Source organism: Bacillus rossius, chromosome 2 (genome assembly GCF_032445375.1).
Source record: "Bacillus rossius redtenbacheri isolate Brsri chromosome 2, Brsri_v3, whole genome shotgun sequence".
NCBI lineage: Eukaryota > Metazoa > Arthropoda > Insecta > Phasmatodea > Bacillidae > Bacillus > Bacillus rossius.
Genome location: NC_086331.1, coordinates 22,087,273 through 22,108,380, shown reverse-complemented (window position 1 = coordinate 22,108,380; position 21,108 = coordinate 22,087,273). Strand labels below are relative to the sequence as shown.

At 35.4% G+C, this 21,108-nt stretch overlaps 1 protein-coding gene across 9 annotated transcripts in view; it reads right to left on the bottom strand.

Moving 5' to 3' along the window:
• Positions 1–21,108, bottom strand: part of LOC134529165 (coiled-coil domain-containing protein 177-like) — a 71,250-nt gene that overhangs the window by 5,912 nt on the left and 44,230 nt on the right. For all 9 annotated transcript variants that reach the window (XM_063362982.1, XM_063362978.1, XM_063362981.1 and 6 more), the window contains 6 exons: positions 15,091–15,245; positions 8,446–8,596; positions 6,666–6,857; positions 5,590–5,769; positions 3,583–3,764; positions 568–780 (listed from right to left, as the gene is read on the bottom strand). In XM_063362982.1, coding sequence (XP_063219052.1) covers positions 568–780; positions 3,583–3,764; positions 5,590–5,769; positions 6,666–6,857; positions 8,446–8,596; positions 15,091–15,245 — 1,073 coding nt within the window. The remainder of the gene's footprint in view (positions 1–567; positions 781–3,582; positions 3,765–5,589; positions 5,770–6,665; positions 6,858–8,445; positions 8,597–15,090; positions 15,246–21,108) is intronic.

The window sequence follows — 21,108 nt, the reverse complement described above, 5'->3', positions numbered from 1 at the left end:
AAGCAATCTTTCTATAGCGGGATGGCCGCTAGAGGGTGTAGATGAGTAAAGTGAAGTGCAACATGTGTTAACAGTGTTTACAGTGTAATTTGTAGCATACCGACCCAGACTAAGTGCCTGCCCATCGACTCATGTGAATAAAACCACGCCCACCAAAGGTTTGTTTTGTTCAGTATTTCTCCACCCGACCTACTTAGGATTCAACTACCTATGCGGAGAAGGGAGCGCTCAAGGATGTTGTTAGTTGATAGGGTCTTCACCAACAGATGCAGCCACCGAGCTTAGTGAGCCACACTGGGGCCAGTGACCCACACCAACCCTGAGGCTAGACGTCCGGGCTAACCTGGCGTCCTCCTGGATCAAGCTCATATTTAAATTATTTTAAACTACTTCCGCATCACTAAGTTCAACCCGGTTCTCAGTCACGGGACTGCTGGGTGGTGGCAACCCTTAATAATTTAGTGTAGGCTATTCAATATAATTAAAATTTAATGTAAATTGCAAACTAACAAGAGCATTTAAAATATGTGAAAAATTCATATCTTTAAAATCAACACAAAAACTTACCTGTCCATAAGCTGTTTATGATGTTTCTCTCGTGCCTTGTTTTCTAGTTCAAGCTGAGTTCTTTTCATTTCTATCTGTTCCATTGCTTTATGTTTGGCTTTGTGTATGGATTCCCAGTGTAGCACTGACACTTGATCCTGCCACAATTTCAAGCCCTTGTCCAACTCTTTATGTAATTTGTGCACTTGCTGAAACTTGAGGGAACGTTCCAAGCTGTCACCAAAATAAATAAAAAAAAAAAAATTATTTCCAAAATATTAAAATAAAACACAATGATGTATCAACAGCTAAATGATTAAATAACTAAATCTGCAAATAAATCTTTCAAAACATTAAAATTCACCACTTAACAGAGGTACTGATTAGTACTTAAAGGGGTCACCAAACAAAAATCTGAAAAGTAGCCACTGTGGCAACCAAACCAACTTAAATCAGTTTTCTCTGTGCAATTACAGTAGAATCTCGTTATAGGGAGCACGGTAATAGCGAGAACACGGCTATAACGAGGTATTTTTGAGGAATTTACGGCGTGATCGCTTGAAGCGCGCTTTTATTATTTGTCTGCTTTATCTCCACCCATCTCGCTCGCCACTAGACATCCTGCCGTTGACGCCTGTCACATTCTTCAGCCGTGCAGTCGCCACCTAAGTGCGTAGCTTTAAAAATAGAATCCCGTCCTTTCTTTCTTTTATCAAACTTCCGTTAGTTATCTGTGCCGTGTGTAGACAAAGTTTGAGATTGGAACAGAAACAACGTAAGAAAGTATTTTTTTACAAATTAGAAATATGTATGTTTTTGTTTTTATAATCGCGTATATTTTCACGTTTTTTTTTGTTATCTTAAAAGAGATAATATTAAAAAGCCGCTCTAATGAGATTGAATTGTTTCTTGGTTAACAAAAACTATTAATTGTTTATATTCTATTTATTATTATTTACGCGACGTCATACTGCACGCGTACGCAATAAGACTGAATTCGTTGCTGCAACATAACATAGCAAATTATGCGGTATCAGAAGTAACGAGTAACGTAACAATAGTAACGAGTACTAATTGTTAAATTAACGAATACATACGGGTACACATTTTTTCGTTAATTTTACACCTCTAGTAGGCACTACCGTATTTATTTCCGAATCGGTAGGACAGTTTTCTTGTAACTTTTGTTTCGGTCAGTTGTTGGGGTATTTGTCCGGGAAAGGGGTGGTGATGGTTTGAGTTTAATCCCAAATTTATTTTCTAAAAAAGTTGACAGGTTTCTTTAAATGAAAAAAAGTATAGTTTTCCAGCGACTATTTCGTTTGAGGCGTACGTGCGTTGCCGCAGCCGCACTCCTGCTTTTTTGTAAGGAATTAAATCGTCGCGCTACACTAGCACCACCTGTTAGCAACATCCCGAACCAACATGGCCGCCAGCAGACAGCCCGCGTCGGCAATATATAGCAGGACAATGCTGTGTCGGCCGCGGGCTGAGATGGTATACTTACGTGGCGTGGTAGGGTATTCTGGTTATTTTGACGCAATCGGTGATCGCATCCGTACTTATGGGGTATCGTTTTAAAGAGAATTCACACATCTGCTCACAGAAATTAAGATTTCGTTAATATAACCTGTTATTTTCCAATTATACAGGTTTAAACACAATTTTTATGCTATTTTCGGTTAATTTTTATTTTTTGGGGGCCAAAATCTGTCCAATTCGGTTATAGCGAGGACACGGTTATAGCGAGGATCAAACCCGGAACCGTGACACCTCGCTATAACGGAACTCTAGTGTATTTATATTTAACATCCGATTTGATACCTTTCACAAACTAATAGAGGCAAATAACTTGATTTAACCATTTCCAGGTATACAAAGACAGTGAAAAAGCAAACAAGACCTTGTTATGATTCGACATTACAACAGATGTGATTCCAAAGCAGTGAACTTATGGAAAGGTTGTTATTCCAGATAAACAGTTTTTCATATACATATTTAAATAATCATGTACTAAAGAAACAGAAGATCGCCTAAAATGGAGAAGTACAGTCACAAGATACAGCTAGGCCATATTATTATGATTATCATAATTCCACACCCATAAGGATTACTCAGATGATGACTGTATTAAACACTAAAAACAGTTTTGATTTTTACACTTGTGAAAATGTTTTCAAGAAAACAAATGTGATCACTACTGAAACCAAAATGTAAAATAAACAAGAAAAGAAAGAAAAAAACACCAACAACATTGGTAACTCATAGGTTTCAATCTGTCAACATTCTGGACAGTTATTAAGGAAAAGAGAAAGCTAATGAAACAAAAAAAAAACTATTTCGACATAAAACTTTAAATTAAAATCAATCAATTAGGTGATAAATATTGTAGAACAGCAAAGACAGGTGAATAATTAAAAATCTTGTGCATCACACTATGTAGCACATACCTTATCTTCTTTCCCTGTACAAAATCAGAAAGTAAACTGAAGAGCACCACGACCACTCATTAGGTATGCCATACATGATAAGCAGAGGTTAGTTGCATGGTTGGCAAATTAGAAACATTACAAAATTGCTGCTTTTCCCACTCATATTTATTTTCCAATGCCACAGGTAGACATAACCATACAGAAAGTACACATACATACTCAGATTTAGGCACATGCCATCCACCACACCAAACTGTCCAGTTTATGTTTGAGTACACTAGCCTTCATAGTTAACAGACATCCCAGATATTTCAAAATTTAGCATTATAATTGACTAAAGATTATTAATTTGGTAAACAGAAGAACTTATAGGAAAATCTGAGCTTGAATTATGGTTGAAAGCCATAAAATAACCACTCAGGCTGTAGGTCTACTCAAGCCCTACCACTTAGGAAACATCCCACCCATGAAACAAATTTTATTTAGACATCGTCTCTTAGTACTCTACTTCATTTCTATAATGAAAGAGTAGTAAATTGAATACAAGTTGAAAATTAATAATGGGCGAGGTCTAGTAAAGACCACGCACAATAAGAAATGTTACCTCTGTTCTTTAAGCTGCCTGTCTCGATCTTGGACAAGAAGAGCATATCGCTGCTGGGCATGTCTGTCCCTCATCTGACACAAGTGTTTCAACTCCCTCAGAGTGGCCTCCGTCTCCGCCTTCATCTCAGCCCACTTCTCCTGGTGACGCAGCTCTTCCACGCGGTTCGCACTGGCCACCCTCTGAAACCACCAAACAACACATTCATTGCGTGCAACTCTCGAGTGTTTCAAGACGCCATTGCCAGTTGGTGATTGCAATATCATCCGGCTTCCTGTAATTCCCAAATACTTATACTAATCCAACGAACTAGTCATTCCATATAACCAGGCATTCCTTTTCCCACTCAATACCAAATTAATAAAAAAAAAACATACACATATACTGTATTTGTTCAAAAATAAGACACCATTGATTCTAAGATGCACTCCTCTTCTAATCTTTAGTTTCACTAAAAGAAATTATACAAGCTAGATGCACTTTAATCAAAAAGTCTTTACAAACGTGTCTCTTGGAATTGAGTAAATACGGAAACTGGAGGATGACATAGATTGTATACTGCATCCAATTTATAAGAGTACAATGAGTCACAAAAATGGTGTAAGACAAGGCAAGGCAAGAAATAACATTCAAGAAATTGGTGCTTGAAATAAACGTCAAATATCTAAAACCATACGTTTGATAATGTCAAATAGTAAATTTAATGCTGAATGCATATAATTATAGGATACAGATTCATGAAACCTTACAATAAGACTGGTCTCTAATGGTTTTTCCCACAAATCCCAGGTATATGCCAGTCTCCTGTATGATAGTACACAGGCTGTTTTTTAAATAAGGTCTGTTTACTCATTAAAAACAATAAACCCATTAAAAAGCATTTTATTGACAGTTTTAGTTTACTACATATCTACTTTATTTTTCCAAATAGTCATCTTTCAGTTCTAAGTGCTTTTCGTAACGCTGCACCAGTTTCTTTAATCCCTCTGCATAGAAGTTCGCCTCCAGGGAATTAACCCTCCAAGAAACGCGGCTACTTGCAGTATAGATGAGTGAAGCGGAAGGCCCGCACACAAAGGCGAATCACAATACACGTCCTCACACACCAGACCCTGCTCTCCTTGTCAGCTTGGGTTGCCAGCCATGCCTGTGACTCACGAAGATGCCATCAGCTTGATCGTCGCAGGGCCTGGGGTGCTGCGACAAATGCCCCTGTGTGTGGGCTTCCAGCTTCACTCATCTGCACTGCAAGTAGCCACACTTCCTGGCGCATGACTCGCCTGCTTGCTTGGATGATCCGAGAGACTGGCTGCTGTTTGCTAATTGCTGGATTGCCTGTGAAGATGTTACCACGGCCGCTTTGTGGGTGACGATGAAGAACTCGTCACTGTCAAATACCCAGGCAGCAAACTTCTATGCAGAGGGGTTAAAGAAACTGGCGCAGGGTTATAAAAAGGCTTAGAACTGAATGGCGGTTATATGAAAAAATTAACTAAAACTATCAATAAAAACCTTTATTCACAAGTTAATTTTTTTAATGACCAAAGGGAACTTATTTAAAAAAAACAGCCCTTGTAAGATCAGTCCACAAGTATAAAATTATGATAAAAATATAACCAATTTACTACATTAAACCTTCCTTGTTGTTTCACAACAAGGCTCAAGAGCTTAAATATAAATAGTGTCATCTCTTTTGTAAACCCACTGCTCAACTGCATAAAGATGGCTCACGATGTAAACTATAAATCTAAAACAAATCCTTAAGTAAAAACTGGGGCATCCAGTGAATAGACACAAGTATTCCCTGCAGATTGCATTGATATAACATTGGATACAACCAACTTATTACCTCAAAGATTTTTATTACTGTACATAATTAAATGCTACACCACACTACCAATCTCAGTGGAATTAAAAAAAAAAATGAAAACTGACATGTAGTTTTCCATGGATGGAATGGGGCTGACATTGTATTACTAATAATGGTAAAAATAAAGGTATGCTTACTCTACGAAAACTTTCCCGGTTCTGATTCCTTGCACTTTCTGCTCTTTCCAGTTTAACTCTCTGCTTTTCATCTAGCGATTGCTGCCATATTGCAGTCTCTATCTCCAGCTTCTGCTGAGCAGCTTCTACTTCAGCTCTACGTTTTGCTGCTTGCTGATGTCGCTCACTTGCTTCCATCAGCTGAAATACATGATAAAACATACCCTTTACACAAAACAAAACTAACTCCATCAATTTACTGTTGAACTATTCCAGTACTTTGCTTAAAATGAATGTGTTAATGAAGATGTTAAGATGTGATGCTGATGGATGATGATGATGATGATGATGATGATGATGATGATGATGATGATGATGATGATGATGATGATGATGGAGGATGATGGATGGAGGATGATGGAGGATGGAGGATGATGGATGATGGGTGATGATGATGGAGGATGATGGAGGATGGAGGATGATGGGTGATGATGATGGTGGATGATGGGTGATGATGATGATGAGAAATAAAGATGGAGTAAGAGGTAGTAAATTAATAGATAGTGTTGAGTTTATATGACAAAGAATTTGGGTAAATAGGGAGTACGTGGAATAAACAGGTAAAGACAGCAATGATATGATTGCTCACGAAGCTTTGCATTGTAAAAAGGTGCCACCACAGTGAAAACAGAAGTAATACAAGTCCTGGACAGTACCTAGTTGCTAAGATGATCAGATTGAAAGCAGTAAAGTTTACGAAGATTATTTAAGGAAAAACATTATAGTAAATAAGCTTTCAAAAGCAAAACTAGAGTTCCTACAGGTTCTGAATGAGACTACAAAAGAAGCTAGACTGAGATTGTATGGTGATTGAAGAAGAGAAGAGAGTAAATGCTAAGAAAAATGATGAAGTTACAGTAGGTATTCAAGAAAGAGGCCACACAAATGGTCAGAAAGAATGTGGGAGAAGCAGACTACTGCTGAAGTACAGTAAAAGAGATGATTGGAACATGGTAAAAGAATAATGCAGGCACAGAAAAAGTAAATGTATTTTGTACTAAGCAACATCTCATAATGACCAAATTTCAGAAACATACCTTTTTCTGTTCCACTGACTTTTTTAATTTTGCTGCCCTTTGCTCCTTTTCTCTAATATTTGCTTCCAGTATCTGCTGTGAGTGACGTAAGCTCCGCTTCATTTCTTCCCACCTATGAGCATTTTCCATATTTTGCAGTTGACGCTTCTCGGCAACATATTCCTTCCAATAGGCCGCCTGTTCATTCATTAGCTGAATAACAAATAATTCTCCATAAATCACTTATTCACAGCAGTTTAACATAGCAGGAACTAGGAAAGCCAAATTTATGGATGGGCACCAAACATTTACTAGTCACACAAAAATTTAAATACTAGGTACTTCAATTAATTTTTATGACCAACTGTATTAATAACTGGCAATAACCCACAGAACAATGATTAATTGCAATATTTTATTGTATTACTACAGGTAGTATCAACAATTTTGGTAACTATGAAATGAAAGAATCTGTTTAAGATGGTGAAGAATTAAAATTTTCACTTTTCCTTAAAAAATATTATAACAGCAAGTATCACTCGTTAACATTTCCTGGAAAATAATACTTGGGGGAAAAAATTAATTAATGCACTACAAACCCCTTTACCAGATAAGTAATGCATTAAATAAGAGTAGTTTAGAAATAAATTCTCAACTCAAAGGCTTGCCCAAATAAAATGGGTATTTAAATGATAGTGATTAATATATGTATGCACTCTGCCTAATAAACAAAAGTCATGATTGTTGGAGCTATTTGAGGGAAGTGCTGCTGTGGCTAATTAAAAATTGTGGATAGTTCACCAAGTTGATGTGCATGTGATACATAGGCCTAACAAAGCATTTAAACTTGCACTGTTGTAATATTTATATGGTCATTTAATGGCTTCTCATCAAAACATTTTGAAGACTTGTTGATGAAATATGAATTTCTTTAATTAGTGAACATCTTACAAAAATGTTATACTTTATACAATCTCTGATCACCAAGTCATGACAAAAATTTAGCACTTGGTGAACGCGAAGTACATCATCGGTGCTAACATTAATTTCTTTCATTAATAACAAGTCTTCCGAACAAAATAATGCCACAGAAGGGGATATTCAATATCTTGTTATTATATATATAAAATAAAAAGAAAAGCACAAGTGACATGTAAGTTTTGTCAAAATCTGGACCTTGAAGGCAATAAAAATTTTAATTAGGATATGAAATTATTTCAGTAGATAGAAATCTCCTGAATAAAATAATACCATAAAAGAGCAATTATGATATCTTGTGGTCAAAAGAAAGCATTAAAAAGGGATAATCCCTAGATTATAGCAAGAAGTAAGTTTAAAGACAATTTTGAGTTTTATTGTCATAATATAAAATAATTTTGTCATTCACATATCTTCCAAACAAAACCATATTGTATGTAAATAAGCAGCCAGTTCATAGACATTGGCTTAGTAAGGCACTTGTGTTGCCATGGGAAATGTGTACTGAACTTTCAGAACAATCAGATAAAAGCACTAACTATAGGACAGACTATACACTAGGTTTACTTACAATAATCCACATGCCACAATAACACTAGTGTACAGTTTTTCAAAACTTACATAACAATTTCATCAAAATTTAAGCTATCATTATCCTTAACTGGCAAGCAAAGTAGACTTGACGATAATGAGGTTATTTTCCTCTAGCAGTGAATTTATATACATATTTTAGTATTTTTACTATTGATGAGACTAATTAAATCTTTTATAATGACATAAATACCAAGCTACAAAAAAGGGGAATAGGGAGCTAACATCATACCTGTTCCCTTGCTTCACGATCTTGCTCCCACAACAAGTGAGCTTGATGAGCAAGCTCATTACTCTCTCGCTCTATTTCCTTCTTCATCGCCATTGACTCAAGTATGCGACGATCGTGCTCTGACAAGCACAAATCATCAGTAGTTAGATAGCTACAAAAATTTGTCAGATTCTTTTACATAAAGGAATTTATAACAAATGACAACTTATGGTACATAATTTAAACAACACAGAAAAACAAGACACAGGCATAAACAATTACAAAATCACAGAAAAATGTTAAAAAAAACACAATACATTACTAATAAATACAAATAAGCACAAATAATTGGATTATTAGGCTCATTAACCTTCTGCTATTATTGAAGAAAGTTCTCAACTCAATTTCAATTTTCTAGCAGAAGCAAATTTGTTGCAGAGGCAACAAAAATGACTGATTCCAAGTACCAAAGTAGGCCTGGCTTCTCCCACCCAGGAATGCAAGAAAGGGTAGCATGTGTCTTCTAAACACAACAATGTAAGGAGAATTTAGGGTGGTGGGCTGGTTGGGCAGACTATCAAACTAGATTACTCTCAGAAACATTTTCAGACCACTTCAGAGTGGCCGAGTCAATTCTTCCTCTGAGCTAGACTCCGGCTCCCACAGATCTGCAGGCTGGTGCTGAACTTCTGCAACCACTGTCATTATCACTAGAATATCACTTCAATTGATAATGATACCGTCCACTACATATCTGGAAGAATAGTCGTTTTTCCAGAACTACTTCTCAATATACTGCCAAATAATTGTTTACTAACATCAGATTCTACAAACTGCCCATGTTACTTCAACAGTGTTTAGGTCTCCATGTAAATTCAAGCACATTTGGTGCATAAGCTTGGAGGATGTCTTAAGGCTGTGTGACTGCAAGCTGCAAGTTCACTGCTCATCTTTGCTCTAGGCCTTTTTCGTATCAATTAACTAAGTAAGTCAAATTTACGCATTGTTTCATTTCAAGGCACACCTTTTTTTTTAACGAATGGAACTCATTATAATTAAAATTATATTTTATCTATTTGCAATTCACACACAGTGGGTGTAGCATATTAACCATCACTAAAACCGATTTTTCTGGCATAGCTGCTTTTAAATCACAATAGCAAAAATTTACTTTCATGATATTTATAGGTACCTAATTAAGGAAAGAAGTATATATTATATTTTGATGCAAAGATAGTTATGATGATTAATTCTTTATACTAGAGTCATAGCATGGCCACCTCAGGTAATGCCACAGTGGTGGAAGTCGTATGGCACCTGAGGATTTTTGACAGGGTGATTCTATGGTGGTGCCGTTGTTTTGCAGTATAGTGGTGAAGGGAAAACACAACATCCAGTCCTTCCCTCGGGAAGGAATGTTTTCACAAGTGAATCGGGATCAAACCCAGGACCTTTAGCTCACCGGCCAGGAGCTCTAACCACTGAGCTAAAAGGTGAGACATAGGCAGTTATACATTACACTAAATATCTATTTGTATGGCCATGCACTTAAACAATACACTAAGTTAGCAAATCTCTTGACATCAAATGGCTTCAGCAATATGATTAAATAAATCAAGAGCTTTAACATCATGTCGCCTTTTGGTCATTAGAGACAATGAGGGTGAGGGTTAATGACATGATAATGGCACATGGACAGAATGCATGGGAGGGAGGAATACCCTGAGAAAATCCACTGGTTCACTGCAACGTCCTCTCTACATTTTCCATTTGTGAAAAATCTGGGATCATAGTGACTTTTAAGCTAACTATGATAATGAAACATCTGTGAAATTTCCAATCCTCCCGAATATCAAAGATGAAGCTAAAACTAGCAAAGACATGCCGTGCTGTACTGCAACATGTTATTTGTTTTGACAGATTAATTATTATTATTTATTACGATTTATTTATTTTGTTTGCTCTATGTCTAATATGTTATTTATTTTCAGAAACAGTAATTTATTTTTATGTGTATCTATGAGAAAGTGACTCTATGGATTTTTCTGGACGTATTGTTGGGACCCCTCTAAGGACTAAATGAACTTTAAGACGGTAAACGGTAAAGTTAACGCCGTTATTTTGTAATGTAAATTATTATTTTAATAATTTTTTATTTAAATTGTACGTGAAATTTTGTAATCCGCGCTATTGTTGCGTGCGGATTTCCCGTTTTATTAAGGAAATTATGTAACTGATTTTGGTTCTCGGCCAATCACGGGCCGCCATTTGAAAGTTAAGTTAACTGGCTTTATTTAAGAAGCTAGAGAGAGTTCTATAATGGCCAGCTAAGAAAGCTGTAGTTTGTGACGTCGATGGTAATAAATCCTACAAATTAGCTAATGAGCGGTAGGCATCCCGAACCGAGGATGATTAATTATGTATTCTAGGGAGTCTAAAACATAATTTAGGATTTATCTAAAAAGATAAATGACCTAGGAGTGTAAAACGTGAGTAATTAAAAGTGCCAAAAATTTGTTTCCTCCACTTATGCACATCGTCACGTAACTCCCGTTTTTCGTCACATCGCCGTCAAAAACAAATGTAAACATTGATATTTTCAAGTAATTTGACATTATCTACTATATAAACGATATTTTGATACGAATTTAACTGTTTTACACACTATTACATCGACTCAGAGGTCCTACAGATTGAGAGGCTCTGAGCTCTACCGACGATATTTCGAACCTTACTAGCCGAGGAAAATTTAATTAAGATTCCTAAAAACATATAGTAAAACTGTGTAATTTCGACGAACCCAAATAAAGACTTTTGTTAACACTTAAATGTGCGCACCATAACTCCTGATGATTGGAATTCATGTGTGATCTATGATGCCAAGTACCAGTTAGGTTTTGAATATAATTAGTAATTAAATAAATATAATTAATAAGAGTAAACTTTGAATCCATTTTTCATTTGCAATAAATAATTATATATTTTATTTGTGAGTGTTGTGTTATGTTATTTATAATTTCATTTACCCTAGTGTATGTCTATGTATATTTGTACCTACCTCTATTTAATTAACACCTAACTGTGGCCTACATAATATCAGCACATACCATCGGAGAGCCACATAAGTAATATCGATTTTTCTACACAGTTTAACACAGCCCAACGTGTTACATGTATGTTTATCTCCATAGAAGTGGGGCCTATATATATATATACACTGACATATAAAGTGTGTGGGTGAGAAGCAGCCGCACATAACCATTTGACAACCCAAGTGGTGCCTATTTAGTTCCCCCACAGTGCTATTTCAAAAACTTTGTCCCCATTTCCACTGCCAATAAACGTGGCTCAGCCAAGAATATGGCTGAGTTGTTCCTAGACATCATTTTTTTGCCTAGAGTGCTTCCACATGGGAAGGCATACGAACTCACCTATGTAGGTACCAGACTCTATTTCCTCCTCCCTCGATTCCCTCCAGCCACAAGATCTGGCCCGCTCTGATCATTGGGCTTGCTACTAATTAGTAGAAAAGGTGGTTATAAATGTTTGCTCTCCACGTATCTCCCACGCCTCATTCTCAAAATTTGTTAATTACGTGGTTGAACTAAAAGATACATAAAAATGTGGAAAGATCTTTATTTACTATGCATGACTCTCATACATGATTTCAATTGCAAATTAAAAAAAAATAGTGAAGCAGTTCGAAAAGCAAAACGGCATGAATTCGGTTTAGGTTCTGTCCAGTACACCCCCGTGTCAAGACAAAGTTAAAATCATTCATTTTAAAAACCTGTAGCACAAAATAAAAATAATTACGTGAAGCAGTCTATCACTTGAAGTAGGTCTCGAGGAAAAATGAAAGCATTAAATAGTTAACTAAAAAAGTCAGATGGAGCGCAATCAGAAATAGCAATGTTAAAGTCCTCGAGTTACCCTAAAAGGTGTTCGGTTGAGGCTCGGGGAACGCTGCGTCCCATGGCTGCAGGAAGGCATCCGCACACCACACAAAACTGTCACTAGGCAAATCTCGAGTCCATGCAGTGGGAAAAACCAAGATAACCCTGAAATTTACTTATTTCAATTAAACACATGATCATGTCCAATCTTAGGTTCTGCTTATAAATTAGTTAAATTTTAAGTCAGTAAAACTACAGCTTGAGAAGGGCTGCATTCAGAAATGCCCATGCATTATTTAATGAAACTGAAAGAGAAATACGAAACATAATAACAATAACTTATTAGGGATGTGTGGTACTGATTCTACAGGTTGGTATGGTATTCAAATAAGCACTTGCACACACGCTGGGGGACAGGGTGGGAGTTGGGGTGATGAAACACATAGGACTCATAGGAGGGGCGAAGCCCCTGGTTAACGTGAACTTGTAAAAATTATATTATATGTACGTATAACAAATTGACAAAATTCAGCCATTTAATTAACAAACTATAAGGAACAAAATTAATTGGCATGCTAGTTGAAAGTAAAATTAATGTAGGGGAGAGGGGGGCACATTTCAACATGGGGCACCTTTCAACAGCTTGAATTTTATACCAATGGAGCCTTGTTTTGATTGGTTAATGGGAAACTAATCAAGTTCCACAACAGAACAACAGCTAGCAATGGATTTCCCTCCATTTCTTTTCATAAGTGCTTTGTGATTAAGTAAACACTGTTTTATGTGTTGCAAAGTAAAAAGTGATTATTGTTTTCGGCACTGCATTTTACAGTCTCTAAGTTGACGGATGTAAGCAGGATTTATTTACCCAATTAAATAAGAAATTCTGCATCTAAAAATAATATGAATATGTTTAAAAACAGTTTCTAAAAGTAGTAACATTACTATAACTTCAATGATTGCTCATGGGGCAGATATCAACAAACTGCTGGGGGTAGATTTCAACATTGTTGAAATGTAGCCTACCCCTTTACATGTATATGGTTCATTTAAGCAATAACATAGGACTATTACAGCCATTTTGTAGAGTTCAATATGCCTAGGCCCATAATAAAATGGCTGAGTCAAATGCTATGCCTAAAATAAGTTAACTATCATTAAAAAATTAGGCATATGTATGTAATGTTAATACTTATACCTTTTGTTTTCTCAGTATTCCAGCTCAAAATTATAATAAAATATCAAAATTAGGGTTAAACAATAATGGATTAACTGTGTATTTACATTATAACTAAATTGACCATTGAAATCAAAACTGAAAATTGCAAAAAAGGATTGGCGGTTATTTAATCCTGGCAAAACGGTAACCATTCATAACCTAGCTGCTTTGACGAACACAGCATATATTGCTTCATTTACTCCTAAAACATCACAGCAGCTTTTAAAGCAACATGTACTTGGCAAGTGTCTTGTCTTAAGACGATTCTGCTGTTTCAAACTTCACACCAGAAAAATCAAAACACTGTGAAAGAAACACAAGTAGACCTGATGGAATTCTGACACCTGAAGATGTTTGGCCTTTTCCAAAAGCAGAACCAAGAAGAAAAATTGGAGGAAGAAAGAAAAAGAAGTAATCAATACTTACTGGGAAAAAACAGAGTTGAAGAGGAAACGGAAAGGAAAGGTTAGAAAAGAAGTCAAAATTAGGCACGAAGAAAATGTAATTAGAGAAAATAATCAAAACTGGAAAACACAAGCCTGCAAGAAAATGTTTCAATGATGAATCTTGTGATAGTGAAGGTAGTGAAATTGTTTTGCAAGACGAGTATGATTGTATAGATATATAGATCAACTTATGATTTCCACATCAGAGTTTGAAGAAAATGTATATTTGGAAAATAATGATACAGTAATTCAAATAAATGATTTTGTGCTAGTTTCTTTTGCAGGAAAGAAGTACAAAGTCCTATTTGTAGGGCAAGTAGAAGACCAAGAAGAAAACAATTACAAAGTTAGACTCATGCAAAGGAATGAAGACTAGTAGAAATTTTATTCCCCCAAAAAAGACGATATTACATTGTTGACAGAAGTGACATTATGATGAAACTCCCGCAGCCAACCATGAGTGGAGGAAGATCTCGAGCCATTTCTTCTATGGCATTTGCTGTAAACTTACCTTCAGTTAACAAGAAAATAAATGTTATGCTTTAAGTGGATAAGATGATTTAACCATATCAATTAATTTTATTTATATTTTTTATTTTGTTGCATTTGTATATTGTTAGACATACATTAGCTTATTTGACTTATTCCAATAAATGTTTTATTGATTTGAAAGTAAAAACAAATATTATTTATTTGTTGAAAGGTACCCCACCACCTGTTGAAATGTGCCCCATGGTAGGGGTACAATTCAACAAAGGTAAGCGGTTCATAAAATATAAAATATAACCTCATAGTTGAGATTAGAGACTGCAGTAAAAATTAACAAGCTGCTCAACATACTATTACAACTAATGATGCTAATTACCAAGATAAAAAATAAAATGTTTAATTTAAAAAAATTATACAATAAAATTTGTTGAAATGTGCCCCCCTCTCCCCTACATATTAGAACAAACATTTAAAACAAATTCTAAGTCATAAAATACTATAAGGTGCTATTGTTGACAAGTCTTACAAATAAACCCAGTTAATAACATTCAGTTACAAAAACACTATTTTGATTTGTTAAATAAGCACATTTATGTTAGATATTAATACTGCTCACCTAAAGGAAACCTGTTTACGTTTATTCACCACAGGGTTAGTAATTTTTTTGCTGTCTTTGTTGTTATTGTTATTTGAGTCAAAGCTCCTTCCATTATTGGGATATCCCATGGTTAATTTTCTGCTCACTGTTCTTTGAGAGCATGATGGTTTCACCTAAAACATTTTCATTTTTAGTTAGCTCAAGCAGTATAAAAAAATATATTACTTAAACACATCATTTTCAAAAATAACACTAAAGTAACTTAAATCTTTAACTACAATATCAGAAGCAGGGGAACAAAAGCATTAAGTGTGTATCAATGTTAGGAGGGGGACGGGGAAAGCAGGCATGAAACTAGGAAATTACTTGCAGGAGTTCGGAAAATGCCAGATTTGGAGCACACTTACTATAAAATAATAAGTGGACTAGGGCACTTGTGTGATTTCTTGCCCCAGGTGAAATTAGAAAACAAAGGATGCTCTTAAAGTTTTTTGATGAAACACTTTAAAAGTTCCACAGTATTATAACATAAACTTACACATTTTAATTTTATTTTTAATTTTGCTTTTATTGTTTAACCATTGACATGAATGATTGTTGGATGCAACGAACATGCCTCAAATAATTTAATTGATGCTGTATAGAGTATTCTTCACGCTTCTTGATTAATGAAACAGAGGGAAGCTTTGGATGCTTTTCAGATGGACACACACTCAACATACTCAATTCCTTTCTTGTTCAGTTGTTGCTGCACAATCAGCAGTAAGGTCATAAATCAGGATGTCTATGAATACCAGGTGAACCAATTTCTGGACTTTTTCAGGACCTTTTAATGAAATTTCTTGCCACTATTTTATATCACAGGGTCACTTTTCAGATATAATAGGCTAAATTAAACATGATACAAAATAAATGTTATTCCCAGGAATGCACCAATTTTTATATTAGGAAGCTAAAACCTTTTCATAGATAACTTCCATATGATTTCAGTGGACAGTCTTCAACTATTTATATTTAATGAGCAATTATAAACCGAAGTGAGGTATCAGAAAACAAAACACAAATTATCAAAAGACTGCTATAAATTAAAGTTTCATGACTTCCAGCACCGTTGCTGTTTACGTCATGACTTTCGCGACTTGCATATAACACACCGCACAGTGTGTGGGTCACCCACACCCCTCTGCTACCAGCCAAGCAGGCATGAGGGTCAAGAAACAGAAGGATATTGTGCCAAGCAAAACAAGTAAAATGTTACATCACTTCGAAAATCATTGCAAAGCTTCCCTCTTAAGTCACTCGTATACACTTACTTTAGACAATTTCCCTGCATTTTCCCTGACCAACCAAACATATTTTTTCACCGTCAGATTAATCAAATTTACAAGATAACATAAATTTATTACATTAATAATATTACTGAAACTCATTTCAACCACATTTAACATGTAAATTTACATCAAATCTTTAACCCATACAGAGTTTGCAATGTCATAATTCCCATCATGGTATGCAACCACGCTGCCAGCCTGTAGAATAAAACCACTACATTTTTCAAACTTTCAAAAATGCATTATTGTGACCAAGTGAATGACTATCAACATTTTATCGTGCTTCCAATAATCAATTATAACAGATGGGCTTTCAACTACACATGCTTTGTGATTAAAATACAAACTGGTTAAAAAATTTACAGATGAATTTTTGTAATTACCATTGTGTCAATATCCCTGTTTTTTTCTCCGCATTTTTAAAGACACCTTTTCAATACCCTGAGTTTTCCCTGGTTTACAAATTTTCCCTGTTTGCAGTAACCCTAACAACCCCAAAAAGTATGCAGATTTCCCCTCACTAATGGGCCATTAGGATCATAATTTTGAACATATTGATTCCATTGTTAAAAAAAATGTCTTGTATTTATTGTTCAAACAGTAAAAAAAATAATTATACTGTACTGGTATCCTGAAGTAGTTTTAAACGAGGCTCCATAAAAGTGATCTGTACACAAGCTAGTGATGGCCCGATATCCAAAAACCCGATACTGATACCGATTCCGATATTTCCAAATTTACCGATCCGATACCCGATACCGGGATACCCGATATTTCGATAATAGGCCTATCTCATTTCTAACACTGATTCTATAAAATTGTGGTTCTGGAGTATTGTTAGAGACAATAATGAAAAATGTTAAATATTAATAAAACATACTTATGTGAATGTATATTATTTTTATTATTGTAAATTCACATTAAATGAAAGCTAATAATGAAATTATCATAATGGCCTACAAATAAGCTCTCTAAATTCAAGGTCTTAAAAAATTAAATTGTTTTTCAAGGCCAGATAAAGCAATATTCAGTGAACTGGCAAAAAACTTGTTGAAGGTATAGAGAGAGAATCACATTTTTTAGAACCACCAACTTCTTTTTGATGATTCAGGGATAAGTGATTCCACAAATTTGATGTATTGAATGTCCTAGAAGATTTCCCACCACGCAATATTTCTTTACAGCAATAATTGCAAATTTCTTTTGCCTTATCATTGGTTTTTACTTGAAAATGTAACCAGATGTCACTTTTCTGCGGCATTGCGCATTGTACTCACAATACAATAATACTTATAACCCGGACAGTTCTATACTAACAACACAGGCGGGAGTGTGAAAAATAACCTAGCGGCAAGAGGCATGCCGTCTGCCATCTATCGGACTGAGGTGAAAACAACGCCACGTTTTCACACAAAAATCTTGTAGCTGTCCGGTATTAGTCTCTAGTGTATTTGCTTATAATGTATGAATCACGAGTCACTGCATGTACTTAGTCCAGTGTCTCAACTGTAATCTATGAAAAATACTGTCCGAAAAACACCAAACTTTTGTACCCTTTGTAAAATTTCATCACGGTAAACGACACGCTAGAAAGGAAGGTCTTCAAGTAGCAAAATTTGTGACCATTGTTCAAGTGTATCACTCCATTTATTGGTGCGAAAACACGTTAAAAATACGTGAAAAGTAATTTCAATACAACTTTGAAACGTACTGCACATCTTTATTTATGTTGTTGGCAATGCACTCAATATAGCCAACATAATACCTTTGCTGCAACTTGCCCTACTTAAACACGTTTCATATTTTAGCTTTTGTAAAACTTACGTAACGTCTTTGTATAGAACAGCAGTTGGCGACCATGAAACGACACGGAAAGAAAATGCCTGTTATATCAAGCAGCAACTTTATTCTTCTTCATGTTTACTTACGGCTACACTACTTATTAAATTAAATATCGTAATTATTTTCGTTTATGTTTTCAGTTTATGTACACTTAGTGAACTTTGAAAATTCACAAGCGAAAACATTTTGCGAATATCTGAAACGTATAAATATGCACTAATGACTGGGATTTGTGTACACACGGAAGAATTATACCGTCGGGATGCATTGCAGTATCAGAAAGAAGAAATAGGCTTGAAATTGTTTCAGTGGAAAATATGCTTGGAATTACTTGGTAATATGGTGACGTGAAGAAAGATAAATTACGCCCACGGATAATAAGCTTGGAATTACGGTTAAGGTTATGTGAGAAGTATTATTGGCGAGAGCAAACATCGGTTATCAAAATATCGCAAGTATTTACCGATGTCCGATATTGAAAAATGTGCCGATATTACCGATCTCCGATATTGAATATAGAATATCGGGCCATCAATAACACAAGCTAATAAATCTTTTAAACTTCTGCATGCTAACACTAATGAAAATTTTAAGTAGAACCCATACCTACTTAAATTTGCATTGGCCTAATTTAATGTTGCTTTCAAAACTGGCTCGCATGTCAAACCAAATGACCCACAGACCTAAGTTTACCCATGCAAGATTTAACAGTACGAAGGTATTAATGCCCCTAGCGGGCTGAAAAATTTGCAGGGGAAAGGGGGAACAGTGTAACCATTTTCTTATTTCAGGGTATCTAGAAATACCAAGACCATTTTGGAATATTTTTTTCCGCTTTATTTTTCCTTCACGTGGTCATTTTTATACAAGCGTCATTCAATAAGTAACTAGGCAAATCAATGTAGCTCAAAAACAGTTTATTTAATAAACGTGAAACTTTCAAAAGTTTAAGTTGGCAACCTTGCAATGACTTCTAATCAGCTGTTCGATAAGATTTTGGAAACATGACCTATAAATCCATCAGTTCAAGATGTCAAGTCTGACTGAGGATTGCACTGCAGAACAATGTGCCGTGATTAGATTTTTAGTCACGGAAGGTGTTAAAGAATGCAAGAATGTTAAAAGTGTATGGGAACAATTGTTTAAACCATTAGAACATTTACAAGTGGATAGAACAATTTAAAAGTGCCACAAAAGTTATCTGTGATTAACAGCAAAGTGGCAGACCAGTCAAAGTTGCCACTTCTTCCTTAGAATCTCACTTTGATGAGATAATCCGAGACAACTGAAGAATCACTGTTGAAATTATAGCTGTAAAAGGGTCTGCAAGTGTTGCAACTGTCTATAACATCATTCAAAATAAAATGCAATACAAGAAAACCTGCGCGAGATGGGTGCCGAGACAACTTACAGACACCTACAAAGAAATGAGGCTTCAAATCAGTAAACAGTTGAAAGCTCGATGTTCCACTGAGAAAGAAGCTTTTTTTTTGAAAGAATTGTAACAGGTGATGAGACATGGATTCACTATTATGAGCTTTAGTTGAAAAGACAAAGCCTTGAGTGGAAACACACAAGTTCTCCAACATGGAAAAAATTCAAGACCCAGCAATCTGGGCCCTATTTTATGTGATTTTCTTGAAGACCCATGAAAAATAAACAGTCAATAGTACACAGATATGCTGGAAAACAAATTAAAGCCTGCAATTCACACTAAATGCCATGGACTTTTGAAAAAAGATGTGATTTTGCTTCATGACAATGCACAGCCACATACAGTAAAGATAATGCAAGAATGCATTAAAAAACTGGGCTGGGAGATTCTTCCACACCCTCCTTACAGTTCAGATCTAGCCCCCTCAGACTCTCATATCTTTGGTCCCCTTAAGGAAGCTCTACACTGCAAAATATTCGGCTCCAACTAAGAAGTTAAGATTCAGGTGCAAATGTGGCTCCGAAAGCAACCAAAGGAATTTTATTCCAGCTGCATATGCAACATAAGGGAACAATGGGACAAGTATATTAAGTGTTGGGGGGGGGGGGGGGGGGGAGATTACGTTGGAAAATAGGTAAAATTTTATTTTGATTAAATAAGTGTGTGCGCATACAATAGACCCTCGTTTTTACATATTTCAAGGGGCCAGAGAAAAAATATGTAAAAACTGAGAAAACATAAAAAGAGGGAAGTGTTTAAAAATCACTATTATTCTCACTACGATCTTACATTTTCATAAATTAACTAGAACTTAATTATCTCAAATGGTGAAAACAATAAATCCATCCAATCTTGCGGTAATTCACAATTGTTTAAAGTTGAACCTGAAATTTTTGATTCTTGAGTAAGAGATATGAATGTTGAAGCATCTCAAAATGTCCACTTTTTTATGGTGAAATTTTACTACACAATTCATATTTGGAATTTGTGTATAATCACTACAGACCTGCAAAATTCGCAGTTTTGATGGCCTTCAGGATGGACTGCACATACCCCTGTACACTCGGGCAAATAACGCAAGTTCATTTGCTGCCGACTTGTAAGTCATCTCAGCTGGTTTGTCTGTGATTCGATCCTTCTTTGGTTGAGGGTTTATAACTGGTTGAGATTCGTCCAGATGAACAGTAAGCCAATAGCAAAATCATCTAAGAGGTATATGTTTGAATTCTAGCCTATCACCGAATGAATCCGCGAATTATGCAGGTCTCTAATAATCACGTATTATATTTAATTAATTTCAGACTTTTATCAGAAATAATTCTTTTAAACACACAACTACTTTCAAAATGCTTGTTTAGATTTATGAACAGAAAAAGTTAAAAATATTTATATTGAAATGTTTGGAAATTCATTGCTGCCAACTGCCTT